The sequence below is a fragment of the Ictalurus punctatus genome, chromosome 24, assembly GCF_001660625.3.
Source record: "Ictalurus punctatus breed USDA103 chromosome 24, Coco_2.0, whole genome shotgun sequence".
Taxonomy (NCBI): Eukaryota; Metazoa; Chordata; class Actinopteri; order Siluriformes; family Ictaluridae; genus Ictalurus; species Ictalurus punctatus.
This window is the reverse complement of record NC_030439.2, coordinates 14,524,635-14,542,086: the sequence shown is the minus strand read 5'-3', so window position 1 is coordinate 14,542,086 and position 17,452 is coordinate 14,524,635. Positions and strand designations below refer to the sequence as shown.

At 36.3% G+C, this 17,452-nt stretch overlaps 1 protein-coding gene across 1 annotated transcript; it reads left to right on the top strand.

Annotated features, from left to right (window-relative positions):
- The first annotated feature begins 1,243 nt into the window (after nucleotides 1-1,243).
- LOC108257413 (plasma kallikrein) lies at nucleotides 1,244-12,128 on the top strand. The gene is made up of 15 exons (XM_017455165.3): nucleotides 1,244-1,400; nucleotides 1,636-1,786; nucleotides 2,403-2,509; nucleotides 2,678-2,840; nucleotides 3,338-3,456; nucleotides 3,550-3,709; nucleotides 4,864-4,976; nucleotides 5,067-5,226; nucleotides 5,495-5,625; nucleotides 7,644-7,818; nucleotides 8,321-8,481; nucleotides 8,622-8,717; nucleotides 8,806-8,960; nucleotides 10,563-10,719; nucleotides 11,874-12,128. Exons 1-15 carry the CDS (start codon nucleotides 1,343-1,345, stop codon nucleotides 11,876-11,878), a joined length of 1,911 nt encoding a protein of 636 aa, XP_017310654.1. The 5' UTR covers nucleotides 1,244-1,342; the 3' UTR covers nucleotides 11,879-12,128.
- Nucleotides 12,129-17,452: the final 5,324 nt, after the last annotated feature.

Here is a 17,452-nt window from a genome sequence, read left to right as displayed (position 1 = left end):
TCTTTCTGTCACGTTAACCTTGTGAAGAACTTTTGGCCTCGACATTACTGAGCTAGCTAAGTTCTGTTAGCCACTGACTGTCTGCACCTGTTAACCAGCATTAACATTCACTGAATACATGAAGAAACACGGCTCTAACCCATCCTCCTAATGCTAATTACTGCAGCTTGCCTCGTCCAAAACACTTACTAAATGTTGTTAACGTTAACCCACTCTCTGATTACATCATGTTGAACAGCTGTAATGCTACGCTATCGTTAACTTTAAAAAAGGGAACAGGAATGTCTAACATTACCACGAGCTGTATGCTAAAGTAATGTTATCAACTCAGGTGAGCATCACTCATCCCTACTGGGATTGGTAACAGCATCCAGCTAGCTAACCCTAACTCTCAGAACCTCAGATAAGATGCAGACCCAGAGAATTATAGAATAACCTCAGTCCATATTTCACAGCCAACATAACCACATGACAGTAGTAGTGTAACACCAACACTGAGGAAGCAGTACATGGTGTTTACTTTTGAATCCATCACAATAGGTAAAGTTAAATATCACTTGCTGAGTTACTGTTTTCCAATGAATACGTTTTCGAGAGCTCCCTGTCTAAATATCACAAACTCGGCCAGGCATTTTCAGCAGCGTTAACTCTAAGTAGTGATGAACACTAACTTACCTGTGGTCATTTGGTTTCCTCGCCTCAAAAACTGCTACCTCCACCTGAGGTGAATTCAAACAGTCCACGTTGAGTAAATTTGACCCAAGGAGCTGGGCTGATGTGTCGGGGTGGGGAAGGGGTGCACTGATTCAAATGTCAGTGAAAACGACCCAGCCATTAACTCAACGGTTGGGTTGCACAAAACTACCCAAGATTGAGAAAATAATCTAATTAAATGACCCATAAGTCTCAACCCAGCGTTTGGGTAGAAAAAAATAACCCAGCATTTTTTAGAGTGTGTAGAAATATATCCTTACACTATTATATACCTCGGGTCAGTAGCAACGCTAAACTTTTTGAAATGAATTATAAAACAGATATTATTTGACAATTTTATATTTGTTTCTTGTTATATTGTTGATGATAAATATATTGAGGAATACTAAGAAGATGGATGTCTAATGTGAAAAAATGAACAAGGGGGAGGGTACTGCATGTCGTCCTGGGTCACTAATGACCCGAGGTATGTGTTTAAGGGTTAATTATTATTAGTTCATTGACTTCTGTTACCAAACAGTGAGTAGCGTACTTATTTTTGCATGGTACTTTGAACTTTGTATGAACACCAGCTTAACTGTGGCTCATTCTGTATAAAGCAGATGCAGTGAATGCATTTCAGGAAAAGATGGGAGTGTATTTGTTGATATTGCTGTTGTCTGTTTTCCCAGAGTCCTTCAGTAAAGGTAGGTTTATTAGTAAAGGTTTATTAATTATATCAAACATTAGTCATTTAATACTGCAAAATACAAAAGTGATTTATCTTGAATATTGCGCATTGTTCAGTGCTCTAATGTTTTTTTAGTTTATGGAGCTGATGGATTAAACTGGGCGGTACTTATTTTAACATGATAACTTCTGTATTATTATGTAATTACAAATAAATTGTGCAAATATTCTGCATTGTTGGGTTTTCTGCAGTCCAAGAGCTGAAGGTGGATTTGGACTTTCCTGGAGATGACATTCTGCAGATTTACTCCCCAGATGCCCAGCACTGTCAGCTCGCCTGCACACAACACCATTCCTGTTTATTCTTCACATTTCTCCGAGCTGATTGGAGCAAAGACAACAGGTTAGACTATTTAATTTCACTAAATATCCAGTCATTTATAAACAGTCGTTATGAGCATGGCTCCAATTTATCTTTGAAAATGTATGACGTTTCTACCTTTAAAAAAAAATGGAACAAGGTTGGACTAAAACTCATTGCAACACATTGTATTAGGAGATCAATTCAGAACAGCCAGATAGAACTTCATAAAAGCAAACAACATTTGATTTTACAGAATAACTTTTAGTGTGTATTTCACCACTGTTCCAAAATCCACTTTCTACAGTAAATGTCTCACATGTTCCATAATGTAATATGAGCAAAAAATATAAATTTCAGTACTTCATTGTTTTGCAAGCTGGATGTCCAAACGCTGATGTACCATATCTTAGATACAGATAGAACTGTAAAGTATTAAGGTTACATTTTGTCTTTTGGATTACAAAAAGACAAAATGGAAGTAACTTTAGGATGACCTTCTATGAGCAACAGCTATCATGTAATATGCATCATGTAATACATTAAAAAAAATAATCTGCATGGTGTTAATGTGGGTTCTAAATTAAACCAGACAATGTAGTAATTGCTTCAGATTTATATGTAAATGTACTTGAGTCTCAAATGCTTACCATTAAAGGAAATTTTACTGCTACCTGAAGCACACAGCCTCCGGAATGCCGTCTCTGGTTGTAGACTTGAGGGGTGTGACGTCTGGCTTCTCACTCAGCTCAGAGTACAAAAAAAGCAAGTCTTAACATTTTTCTTAAAATTCTTCTCAACAATATTTTTGTACACAGAAGGTCTTTTGTATTGTAAATCAGAGCTAACAAGGCCCCTATGTTACTTGTAAAATCTCATATGTGGCTTTAATACAAAGAATTTAAAAATCAAATCATTTTTTTATCTCCTCAGATGCCTGTCTGTCATCTATATATCAGGACATAGATTTCCCAGGATCAGACTATCTCAATTTGCCCTTAAATACTTCTGATGACTGTCAGAAAAAATGCACCAGTGATCCAGACTGCAAGTTTTTTTCTTTCACAACAGAGAACTTTCCAGATGCAAACACAAGGTAAAAGAAAGTATTGTTTTAAAATCACTAGGCCATATTCAGAGCTGGTGACTTAAGTGCAAAACTTCTAAATTCAGTGGGGAATGTTATCCATATCTAAAATTCTGACGTTGGATTTTGTACAGCTTGTGTCCTGAGTGGTAGTGCCCTGAGATAATAATGTTATTTTGTTAATTATAAGGTAAAGCTTGCAACAAGTTTAGTCATAGTTAGTCAAAGAAAAGAAAAACAACAACAACAAAAAAAAACGCTTATTGCAAACTGTTTAGAGAAAAAGGGCAAGGAGCCACTTGGGAGCTGAGTCAGCTTTTATTGAGCCAACTCCCTTTGTTGAAATTCCCATCAATAAGCTACTGAGTGGATATTGTACAAGAAATTTTGATCAAGGTCAGAATCGAAGTACTCTTAACTACATGCACTTAACGCAACTCTGAATAAGGCACACAGTGTGTATCCTGGTGCATTTTTACTAGTTAAAATTGCTGATGTCTGTGCAGGAAAAAATGCTTTCTAAAGTACAGTTGGACAGTTCCAATACCACCAGAAATCCGTAACACACCTGGTGTTACATCAGGTTTTTCAGATTCATTGTATAAGGCTAAGGGAACTGAAAAAGGTAAACAATATCTCTCATGGTATATGTTGATATATAATTCAATAATTGTTTAAATTAATTTCAGAATTTTAGTAATCATTATCCTTTCTTTAGAATGTAATGAGGAGATCCTCATCGACAGAGATTACCCGGGAAATGACTTTGAGAATGTCCTTGCTGCTTCACCTCAACACTGTCAGTTTCTGTGTAGCACACATCCCCGCTGCACCCATTTTTCATATTCATCTTCAAAATATTCTATCAGCAATACCTGGTAAGTGCCAAAACTAACTGCATCCAAACAGCCTTTATTTGTCCTTGTCAAATGTTATGGAACAGTTAATATGGTGCAAATAGTACATTAAAGCAAAAAGTAACAAAATAAGATTAAATTAAGGTAAAAAGAAAATTACTACTAACTGGTTAGGAGTTAATACATGACGCTTGATACCCATCATCTCTGTCTCTGTTAGTATGTCTGGCTCTTTTGTTCTTCATCATTGATCACTCAGTCAACCTGTCCTCTACACCTCAGAGAATAATCATTTAAATTTGTGTGCTAAAATCTCACTTCGGTGCTTTCAATCGGGCCTTGGACTTCTTTTTGTTCAAAACACACTGGATACATTTTCAGAGATTAAATAAGGAGTTAAGGAAGGAGTCAAAGGTTTTGATACTACAGGAAAGGGTTTATTATTATTATTCCATCAATGTGAATGACAAGATCAATGGATTTATAAGCTCATGACTTTGGACCATGTATTAGGAAACTGGTTTTAAATTATAATTATATTGTGGGCATATCATTTATTATTCTATATATGATACTGTAAATACCATATGGTCTAGTGGGGGGAGTGAAAAGAATAAGGAAAGTATCTGGGACCCAAGGATAGCATTTAACTAATGAAAAGAAGAGGGACAGGAAAAGGACTGATACCTTGAGTTCCAGAAACTTTATTTTAACTTTAAAAGTTATCACCTTTGGTATGTGTTGGCTCTTGGTGCCTCTGTCCCAGTCACTGAATTGACGACCGTCGTTCATGATTTAATCATTGTCTGAGTCAAACGTAAATATAATGGCTGATTGGTAAATATAATGCTGATTGGCTTACGGGCTGGTGAAACTTCAGGGTCTGGGAAGGGTTCCTACAACTGCTTACTTCCTACAGTCATCAACTGAGTGCTTTGTCTTCTCATGAAAGGACAGCCTGCTAAATATCTTTAAAACTACAATGTATAACTCATTGTTTTAGACTTGATGACTGTAGTGCAAGACAGCATGTACTGACCTGCAGACTGATGCTCCTGATGTTCTACCATAAAGAATCCTGCTGAAGCTTAACCCAAATCTCCTGGGCTTCACTTCTGAGTTTCCAACAACTCCCTTTTATGTCCTAAATATTTTAAAACTGATTTTCCTGACAGGTACAATATGCGTTGCTTCCTGAAGTATAAGCAAGATGTAAGCCAGCTGGTGCCTGCTAAAGTAAAAGAAAGTTATTCTGGATTTCCAACAAAAAACTGCAAACTGTCAAACGGTTTGGTTTGATTTTTTTCTACTTGAGCATGTAGGTCTACTTACTCTTTGCTCTGTGTCATTTTGAAATTGATCCTTTTTTCTCCCCTAGTTTGGGCAACAACACGCTATGAAAATATCGACTTCTTTGCCTATGATAACCGTCATTTTATAACGGACACATCTGAAGCCTGTAGAGAAATATGCACAGCAGACCCATACTGCCAATTTTACACTTATGCCCTATCATCTTTCCATGACAGAGACTACAGGTACATATATAATATCTTTAATGTAATGTGATTAAAAAGCTCAGTTGAAAACAATAACCTGGTAGCTCAAGATCAAATTGAAAATCTTAATATAACCTACCAATTTAGGAAAAATGACTGATTTATCTACATTGCTGCTCGAAAGTTTGTGGATTTTCTATGTATCTGCATAAATATGACCTAAACATCATCACCACAAAATTTCAAGTAACACTATATGTGCTGGTCTGTTTGTATACATGCATTTTAAGTATTTTCTTTATTCCAGGCATAGATGCTACGTGAAGCAGGTCATGATTTTGCCCAGACCTGAAAAGGTTGTGTATATGCACGGTGTGATATCTGGCTTCTCGCTGAGGAACTGTAATACTGGTGAAGATGAATATACTGCCAACCTCGGTTTGTTGGTTTAAGGTGTACAAAAATGGATAAAATGATTTATGTTAATTTTCTCATATTTTGACAGGAAATTACATAAAATGCAAGTGACTTTGCAAAATTTCCTTCTGCTGCAAATTATGCAAGTAATGGTTTTAGACATTTTACCAGTTGAAGAATGGATGTATCGACTTTAGATGTAGTGATAGCTCAGAAATTAAGGGTTTGTGCAGTTTATCAGAAGAGTGTGGGTTCAAATCTCAGGACTGCCAGTGAGATGTTTTGCTCGATTACATGGCTGAAATGTATTAAGGTGTCAATGCCTAAATCAACTATTCCTAAATCTGTTTCTTTTTCTCCTTTACAATAAATATAATTAATGACCAATTCTGGCTGTAGTCCCTTTGCCAATCCACCACCCCACTGCAAAAATTTCCACAGTGAGATTTCCATGCCATTTTCAGCCCAGGAAGGAGTTGTTAATTTGCTAATTCAATTCAATTCAGTTCAGTTTATTTGTATAGCACTTTTAACAATGGACATTGTCCCAAAACAGCTTTACAGAAATATATCAATTCAGAATATAGATTTAAAATGTATGAATGTATCCCTGATTTTTATGGGTAACATAAGGTGTATTAAACAAGGTCAAACATAGACGAGTCGAGCCATTATAGGGGCAACCAGAGAAGTTTATCAAAGTTAAAATAGGCCTTTTTAATTAATATGATTTGGTCAGAAAATGCAGCTTGTGTTATGTGCCATTGTACACTGCAGGTCTGTCTGTGGCGCTTCAGGACTAAAAAACCCATAATGATGTATGGAAACAATTCCATCCTACCACTGCATACAAATAAAAGAATTTGTCTGGCTGGTGAAAGGACTGGCAACATAATGTGTTATTAATGCATAATATGAAATCATATTTACATTTAGTTAAATTCCCTAGAAATTATCTTAAAATTCTGAAAGGAGATTAATCAATATTAGAGAACAATGTTACATAATCTTAAAGTCCCTCTAAAGAATGAGGTCTAGATACAGGTACAGAATGTAACGTGGGAATCAATTTACACACAGAAATTATTTTTACTTGCAACTTATAATAAAAAAAATAATATATATATATATATATATATATATATATATATATATATAATAAAAGTATGTATTCATGAGCATTAACAAACATATTTTAAAAAATAAACACAAATGAACAACAATGTTGCTTTGGTGGCAATTATAGCTTTACTGGAAAAACATTACATATTAGCAAGTGAAAATATTTTGAATACTTTCAAATTTATCTCCAAATATAACGTTATTAAACCTATTTCTATACATTTGTTCTAATTTCAAACTTTAAATTGTTTTATTCTATTAATAATCTTTTTCTAATTTGACACATTTATTTATAACAATAAGCTAAATTCTCTCACTTTAAATTTAGATATTAAATGTAAATCTAATTAAATTTTCACTTATTTTGTATATATGCATCATAAATATATGCATCATAAATTTTATAACTTTATGAAAAAAATCTAACCAAACCAAGTCATCTTTCCTCAGTCAACACTTTTGGGGTCTGCTTCCTGTTTGATGCTGAATACACCGCCTTATATGATGTCACATGAATTATATCCTGTTATTTCTATTCATTGGTTCCACTTCAAGGACTAAGTATCAAAAGTTTTTACTTTCACTTTTTAGGCCAGAAAAATAAAAATTCCTAATTTTAACTGTCTCAATTTACTTGATTTCCAATATACCTGAATTCACATTATTTATTTATTTGCATTTACGGCATTTGGCAGAGACCCTAATCCAGAGTGGCCTACATTTATCCCATTTATACAACTGAGGAGCTGAGGGTTAAGGGCCTTTTCAAGGGTCTAACAGTGGTAGTGCTGGGATTTGAACTCATGACATTCTGATCAGTAGTCCAACATCTTAACCTTAACATTTAAAATCAAAGACATATTGAAGTTGATTAAATTGTATTTGTTTATGTGTGTGTTTGTTTGTTCGTTTTGAAGGAACTGCAAACTGTGGAAAATCTGATGATAATAAGGCTAGGATTTTCGGAGGATCTGATGCCTCAACAGGTAGCTGGCCCTGGCAGGTTAGCCTGCAAAGGAGAAAAAAACACATCTGTGGTGGTTCCATCATTGCCAACAGATGGATCCTGACTGCAGCACACTGTCTATCTCTGTAAGTACTCAGACATTCCTGATTCCACATTCCATGCAAACTGTATTACAGTCATTTTACAGATGCCAAAAATCAAAATGCAATTCTGAAACCTCCAAATTCAGAACACTGAATCATAACTATAAACATTAGAGTCCAACATATCACCTGATTATTAAAATGTCTCCTCGCAGAACTGATTGATATTTTACTGTACTAGTACATTTTAAATACTCTATACTGTATGACTGTTACAAGCACCTATGTGTTCAGTTAGGTATAGTCTTTATTTGACTTAGATGCGGCTGAAACTATGTTTTCACTGATATTGGAAAATTAGACCCTTACTTCAATCTAAACAAAACAGGTTATATAACACTTCAGGTTATTTCTATCATAATGGGTTATTTGTGTCAGGTGTGAATAAGTGTTATGAATTCAATACTATATGACATACATTACGGTAATGTAGACAAGTTGTAATAATTACTATGATTGAATTTTTTTTAAAAATAAAATTTAGGCCATACACACAGTTTTCTGTTCGGGTTGGACTAACTAAGCTATCAGAAGCTGGTACGGAGTATGAGTGGGAAAACATCATTACACATCCTAACTACAGTACAAGCAGTTTTCAAAATGATATTGCCCTGATAAAACTCAAGAAAACGATCACATTCAATAGTAAGTGCTTTTAATATATTGTGTATAATATACTGTAATAATATTCTTTAGAACCATTCAGTCATCATTTGGTGTATGATTATGATAATAATTCTAAGACATAATAATATAAATAATCCTGATTTGTCTGCAATTACCAGATATTGTACGTCCAGTCTGTCTCATGGAAGCAGGAAAGGAAGCCAGATTTCTTGAGGAAAAATGCACTGTGACTGGATGGGGAAGGCTTAATTCAGGTAGTGTACACTTTCAGGCAGTGTACACTTGAGTACAGTGTACTTTTGAATATGCATGGCTCTGTCCTTACTGTCCTGTATGCTGTAGGTTCATTCCCAGATATACTGCAGGAAGCCCAGGTTCCTCTCATGAGTTCGGAGGTGTGTGCAAAAGTGCTGTCAAAAGAAGATTTGGAGCCTTATAAAGTTCTTTCCTCTAATTTGTGTGCTGGATATCCTGAGGGTGAAATAGACACCTGTGATGTAAGTTCTGTCTTAGGTACACACTACAGTATATTTGAGACTTGTTTTTGGGCCTTAAATTCTTATTCAATTCAATTTTATTTGTATAGCGCTTTTTACAATAGACATTGTCTCAAAGCAGCTTTACAGAAATATCAACATGGTATACAGATATTAAAGGTGCGAATTTATCCCAACTGAGCAAGCCACTGAGTGGCGACGGTGGCAAGGAAAAACTCCCTAAGATGTTTTAAGAGGAAGAAACCTTGATAGGAACCCGACTCAGAAGGGAACCCATCCTCATCTGGGTAACAACAGTTAGTGTGAAAAAGTTCATTTTGGATTTATATGAAGTCTGTATGGCGTTAGGAGCAGCCGTAGTCCCAGCAGTCTGGAATTAAAGAAGATTTGAGCTCCATCCAGAGGCAGAAAGGATCTAGATCTCTAGTATCTCCATAAATTCGTGTGGGGCTCGGCGAAAGGAGAGAGGGAGAAAAAAGATAATTATGACTGCGAAGTAGTAGATAAATTCTTATCTTGCCTTTGCTCACATTTGTGCATTAGGCAATCACTTTTTTGTTCAAAATACATTTAAATTGTGATGTTGAGGTTTAAAAGCCTTTCCTAACAGCCCAACAGGTTCAATTTGGTGATGCCAGGATTTGAACTTACAAACTTCTCCATCAGTAGCCTGTAGTCACTGCTGTCCTTAGACTTTGTATTAATTTATCTCCAGTAACAATTTTCTCCTGGTCAGAGTTGCAGTGGTTGCTGCGCATGAGGTGGGAATACACCCTGGATCACAGGGCACCATGCATACACACGTTCACATACTCATTCACACCTTAGGGTAATTTAGGCCCATTTTACACTAGTGTGTTTTCATTTTAAAGCGCATAACTTGTGCTACAGTTATGCCTGTCGTCTACACTACCATGACGTTTTTGACCCTTGAAAACAGAGACTTGAAGAAAACGAAGGCATGGCTGCCCATATTCGCTCCCTGATTGGGTCTTCTGGATCATTGCGTATCCTTCCCTGAGTAGCCTGCCAACCTACTGCCTTGTTTTTGGCATGTGGGAGGAAAACCTAAAGGACCCACACAGACAGGGAGAGAAAACAAACTCCACACAGACATTAACCCAAGCTCAGAATCAAACCAAGGACCCTGGAACTGTGAGGTGGCAATGCTAACTACTGCCGCTAACCTTGGATTTGATCATATTACAGTTTTGCAATATGGAATGAAAATGCATTAATGACACAGTTTATGCAGTGAATTTAAAATGAAATGTTGCAGATAACCTGTAGATTACTCATAGTTTATTAGACCTATGCCTATTTGAATAAGATAATGATAACCAGCAACTATTAACAGCTGCTTAATAACTTGTTATAATTTTACTAGATTTTATTTACTGCTGTGGATATACCCCAATAGCAATATTTTTTCCTAACAAGCTCTTTGAATCTACATACATTTAATAATAACAAATGTATTTTATACTTCCTTGTTGTAACAAAATGGAATGTGGGGGAAAAATAAGAGGTTACAGACTTTTTACAGCTACAGTATTTTGTGGTAAGCATAACTGCTGCTCGGTTATTTTCTCTGATTGGCAGGGGGATTCTGGAGGTCCGCTGGTGTGTAAAGATGGGAGCACCTGGTATCTGACAGGACTAACCAGCTGGGGAGTGGACTGTGCACGGCCAAATATCCCTGGAGTGTACACTCGTGTTTCCTACTATATACCCTGGATTAGGAGTGTGATAGCAAATGGTAAGGGACAGCTTAATCCAAAAAAGATTAAATATTAAATGTACCATATGCCTATGCCAGTGGTCCCAACATGTGCAGTTTAGCTGTAGTCTTTATTATTTGTGACTCCTTGCTACAGTGATAAGGGATGCACCACTTTTAGCTAAAGTAGTGGTCAGACCGTGTAGTGATCAAACCTATGGAAAAGCAAATACACTGAAGGGAAAAGGACATGAAAGATGTGCATTTGCTTCTGGTAGCAGTTACGTTCTCTTCGTGCCAACTTTATCTAGGTGAACTTTGAGCTGTGAAATATCAATTCTTTAGAGCCAGTTCTCAGTCCAGTGGGTGGGTGGAATTGTAGCCACTTTGTATGGTAAATAAAAAGGAGGAACTCTTATGCTGTGTTCAACCTGGAACTTAGAATAACTTCATTTTCAATCTCCTTGTGTTCAAGCTACAAAGTGTATAGAAAATAAAAATAAAAATAAAAAAACATGGATACCTTTTGTTAGCAACAATGTAGTCAGATAACAGTGATGAATTATGTATATTTACCTTTCCAAAACAGCTAGTTTTATAGTCAATGTTATAGATTTAACAAGTGAAAAATGTCTGTATGTTGATTGATCTAAAGCAAATACTAATATATACAGCATAACTAATTTAAATGTATATAAATGTTTCTTAGTTTACTGTGAGCAGCCATGTTGATTTGACATCTCACGCTGAACTCCAAGTAGAAATACCAAGATGTTGTTGTTATTAGCCAAGGTCAATAATTCTGAATTATAGTCAAATGCAGCATTAGTTATTAAGTAGTGCTCACACCTGACCTTTGCCTAGCTATTTTCTTACTGTTGCTTGGCACACAACAGCAAAAAAAGAACAACAACAACAAAAAAAACATCAACTCCAAACCACGAGAGGGAGTGATAAGAGGGAGTGAGCCATGCCATCACATCATGGAAATATAAAAATATAAATGTACATTTTGAATGTAACTAAATTTAACTAAATGAGTTTAAAATAAAACTACATTTGTATATAGATATAATAATTATAGAAAATTCCATTTTTTTGTTATTTTATTTATTTTGTAAGAGCACAAATGAATGAGACATTAATGTAAGATAAACTATAATGCTAAACAATATGGTTTGATGTTTATACAGCTTAAGCACTGGGCAGCTCATATGACTGGAAGGTCCTAAACATTTGGAAAATGTGGACCCTTGATGAGAAGGCAGGTCATCCATCTTCACCGAGGAACAACAGACTCTTGCCTGACATACTTGCCGAGATAGATGCATCATTAAAACATTTCTTGCCAAACCTTCATCAGAATAACAATCTGACAAGGACAATTTTGGCATTGTTGACATTGTTATTTTTCAATTATTTGAAACAATAATAAAAAAAAAAAAGGGAATTCAGTGTTTGGTGATGCAGTTAACAATATTCTCCATTATACCACAGTTGGCTTACTAACTCATGATATAAACCATGAGGCCAAGGGTAACTCTCAACATGATACTACCACCCTCATGCTTCACTGTGGGGATTGTGTTCTGATATATAGTCCCAATAAAGTTACAAAATGTGGAGAAGCTCAAGGGGTAAAGATAATATTAATATTTCTTATTATAAGTGTGCAACAACTACTGGCCCCCTTTTAGTCAATACTTAGTGCTGCCGCCCTTTGCCAAGATAACAGCTCTGAGTCTTTTCCTATAATACCTGATGAGGTTGGAGAATACATGGCAAGGGATCGAAGACCATTCTTCAATACAGAATCTCTCTAGATCCTTCACATTTCGAGGTCCATGCTGGTGGACTCTCCTCTTCAGTTCACCCTACAGGTTTTCTATGGGTTTGTTTTTGGATGAAAGTAGAGGCTTTTTTCATGAAACCCTTCCAAACAAATTGTGGTGATGTAGATGACTACAGATTGTAGTTTTGGAGATTTTCTGACCCCAAGACACAACTAACTTCTGCAATTCTCCAGCTGTGATCCCTGGAGATTTTTGGCCACTCAAACCATCCTCTTCACAGTGCGTTGAGACAATATAGACATGTGTCCAATTCCAGGTTAATTCATAACATTTTCAGTTGAATGGAAACTCTTAATTATTACCCTCATGGTTAAAATGAGCATTTTAAATGCGTTTGCTACAACCCCAATTCCAAAAAAAGTTGGGACGCTGTATAAAATTTTAATAAAAACAGAATGCAATGATTTGCAAATCGCATAAACACATATGTTATTCACAATAGAACATAGAAAACATATCCAATGTTTAAACTGAGGAAATTTACCATTTTAAGAAAAAATAAGGTAATTTTTAATTTGATGGCCACAACACATCTCAAAAAAGTTGGGACGGGGCAACAAAAGGCTGGAAAAGTAAATGTTACTTTTACAGAATGCCAGAACGTTGTGCAGCATTTGGCTGCACCAACCATTGTAAAAAGGGAAACAAAGTTTCTTTTCATAGACAAGTAAATTGTAACCCAAACTGAAGTTGTAGTAATATCACACTAGCCTGGTGACAAAAGTGTTGTTTGACTTATAATGGCAGTGACATTTAAGGATAGTTAAAACTTGAAAGGTAACCAGGCCATAATAATTAAGTGTTTGCATACATGTAGATTTAATTAACTAGTTATTATCAGTGTTAAATTAATATTAATAACAACAGTCAAAGGGGTCACAGTGTTTTGAATAATTTATGTCAGAGTAATATCCTAATCTTTCCCAGTGTCATCACAAGATAAACCAGTCTTTATATTCATTCATTAATGTACCATTGTACCAATAGCTCAATGTGAATGTATACAGTGAATTAAATTGTTAATGTCTACAGTGAATCTCCATCTTTTAACTTTCTGGGTGGCTCATGGAATAGCGCTCTTAGTGGTGAATCATGGAATTGTCAGCTGAGTGGATTATCCACTTATTAGTGCTCTTAGTGGTGAATTATAAAATTGGTGAATTGTAAAATTGCGACTCTACCATTATGGCACACTGCGTTGTTCTGTTTCACTGCCGACCAGCTGAGTGGATTATCCTCAGTTAAAGTTCCTAGTGATGAGTTGTAAAATTCTCCAGTAAAAAGTCCACCCACTATTAACAGTTTGGCTCTGGAAAGAAAAAAGAAATAAACCTGATCATGTAGGACCCGTGTTTGTACGGGCAATGTCTGAGCCCTCTAGAAGCTAGAGATGGGTATCAGCTCTGTTTTCATTGTCTCAGTGTTGATCATCTCAAAGAAGAAGATATTGGAAAGCATAGAAAGCTCAGTAATGCCTATGCTGTCTCGGTAAGTTTGCTTAGTGGATCTAGTCCTAGTTGGGAGTCAGCCCAGAAAGGCTGCTAGCTGTACTACATTTGTTGAAAAGAAATTGAATGTTTGTTATGAGCATGTTGTTAATAAGAGTCCTGAGATGAGTACAGGAAAGTCTTTATGATTACAGCAGCAGTTCTTAGGAGGTACAAGTTCACAGTATTCACATTTGTGCCATGAAAACCTACTTTAGTGTCACACTAAGAGTGCATCACATGAACAACACGGCATATCAAAACACATTCAATTATTCCCTCAAAGACTTGAGAATGTTGGTTATTTTTTCCCCTTAAACAATTAAGCACTGCATGAGGCTGGTGTTGACAGTGAGTCCTGTATAACAAACAGTACCACTACATGGTATTCCCTCAAGAAGCGCAATTAAACTGTTGGTCTGAGCATCAAAGAGCAACACATTAGAGTGATTTGAAGTGATCCTTTTGAATGCATGAAAGGATGCATGCTTTTGGTTTTGGGGTTATTGTTTGTTTGAGAATGTTTTTTTTTTGGAGTTTAGATTTCAAAAGAAGCATGCTTGCACATATAAGATGTCAGTGTGTGTGCATGTGCGTGTGTGTTTGTTCTCAGCTGTGGTGGGACTTTGTGTCTGTAAGGGCTGAAGCATGGATTTACAAGGCAGCACGCGGGGCTGGACAAGTGGCATGCTGGATGTGGGCAGGAGAGTGTGTGCTTGTGTGTTTATGTTGCATTATTTTAGACTCCCTCTCGTGTGTGTGTGTGTGTGTGTATGAGCATCTCCTCTGGCCTGACATTCTTTTGGCCACAGCAGAGTCAGGGCTGCCACCACAGCTTCCAGCTTGGGCCACCGCAGTCACACAAGGCCAGCTTTCCCACGGGGAGGGGTGCAGGCCGGAGACTTCAGATGGAGCAATGGAGTGGCAGTGAATCACAGAGAAGAACACACAAGGATGCCATGCAGCATCTAGCAAACAAAGACTGTTGCATCTGAACATATTTAAATATCCAATCGGACATACTTTTATACTAACAAATATTAAATCTTAACAAAAGTCAATTTTACCTAATGGTCTAAAGATGTGCATAATGGTAACGAAAGAAGCAATTTATGTCCTCTAAGATTCTGTACAACAATGAAGATTCTAACAGTTCACATTTCACATGTGGTTATCCAAATGCACAGCAGCATCTTTAACATCTTTAACAAAATCTTTCACAAGCAGAGCTGCCACGTCTGGATGTGTGCTTGAAGAAAGGATCAGATTCAAAGTATGTAATAGCCCAGGGTGTCATTTCTTTCAGAGAAACATTTGCCTTCTGGATTTAATACAATATATTTATTTTGTACATATGCTATGGAAAAAATTCATGTTAGAATAATTTGAACAGGCAGGAATGTGTGTAGCTGTCTGCTCAATGTCATGCAAATGGTTCATTGTATGTTGTCAATCTGTAAAGCCAAAATCATATGGTTGGCGGTTCGATTCCTGACCCATGTGACTCCACGTGCCAAAGTGTCCCTGGGCAAGACACTGAACCCCAAGTTGCTCCCGATGGCAAGCTAGTGCCTTGCATAGCAGTTCTGTTACCATTGGTGTGTGTGTGTGTGTGTGTGTGTGTGTGTGTGTGTGTGTGTGTGTGTGTGTGTGTGTGTGTGTGTGTGTGAATGGGAACCAGTGTAAAGACTTTGGAACCACTAAGGTTAAAAAAGCACTATATAATGCAGACCAGACCATGATGGATGACCTGCCTCCTCATCAAGGGCCCATATTTTCCAACTGTTTAGGACCTTCCAGTCATATGAGCTGCTAAATGCTTAATCTGTAACAACATTAAACCATATTGTTTTGCATTATCATTTATCTTACATTAAAGTCTCATTCATTTGTGCTCTTGCAAAATAAAATAAAAAGCAGCATTTTCTGTAAATATTATATCTAAATACAAATACAGCTTTATATTAAACTAATTGAGTTGCATGTAAAATCTACTTTTACATTTTGACTATTTCCATAATGAAAAGACATGGCTTACTCCCTCTTAAATACTATAAATATTTAAGTGAGGAAGTAAATAAACAAATAAATTTATATTTTTTTCAACAGGTTATACAATTATCATGACTAATATGTTACATATATTTACGATCCATATATACAAAATAAGCATGAGGTTAGTTCAAATAATGTACAGTTGTTTATAATTAAATCATTTTCGAGACACATATGTAACAGCTAACCAGGATTCTTCTCCACACCACTGGAGGGTGCCCTCTCCTGAATTTCAATTAAATTCCTGATTCAATTTTGACCCTGCCCTGACACATGACTATTTTTTGGTTTCTGTCTTCTATCATCTGATGTGTTCGTTGTTACTGTTGATTTTTTTGGTTTAGACTCTTTTATGTGTGTTCAGTAGTATTTATATAAAGCATCTTAGCAGGGGTGTAACACAGTGCCACTCTCTGCATCTGCACTGAAGAAAAGTGATTCAGCAAGAATTTTATGCAAAGTTAATGAAATACAATTACTGCTCAGTAAGTTCTGTACTAAATTAGGTCATGTAAGTAATATATTTGGCTAAAACCCATAGATACGCATTTGACTTCATCTACTGGGGTAAAGTTACAATTATCTCAATACAATTGTTGTGTTCACAAAACAAGAAAAGTAATGTTTACTTGAATTGATTGGATTCTTGTGGATGACAACCAGAAGATGACCAAGAGGTTGCTGCAGTGCTGCACAAGTTTTTTTTCTATTTCCTTTACATATGTTTAGTAACAAATGTAAAAATTGATACAGTCATATAATATTGTAGTAGTGTTGAACTAATGGTGGGGTCACGGATTTTGAACTTAATTTGCATATGGATCTGAGGAACTTTAAACTGATTTTAATATTTAATTTAAACGGATTTACTACAATGCACTATGTTATCCACCTAGTTCCAACATTGAGGTACAGATTGGATTGTTTGGAGCCTGACACTGGCCTCTGTGGCAGGATATCTGTCTCCTCTTTGATGGTCGTGTCTTGCCAACAATTCTCTGCCGGACACATGGGCAATCGTCACTTGTTGTCACTGTAAATCGTTGGTTTAGAACCTTTTAACCCTTTAACTCATTCCCAGATATTGCGGTACCTTGAGACAGACTACGAGTTCTCTTTGCTTTGGGCATCATCCTTCATCATTCCTGCCTACATATAGCGAACAGCCTTCCTGGGCTGCACACCTGGCTCCCAACTGGTGGCTAGATCCACTAAGCCATTATTATGCATTCTATGCTCCAATATCTAGGACTAGGGATGTAAAGAAACACACACACAAAAAAAAAACCCATTCAAATGGAACAGATAATGCATCCTACAATATGAATACAATGTTAAATACAAATACAGGTTCACGAAACCTTCAGAATAGGTGTG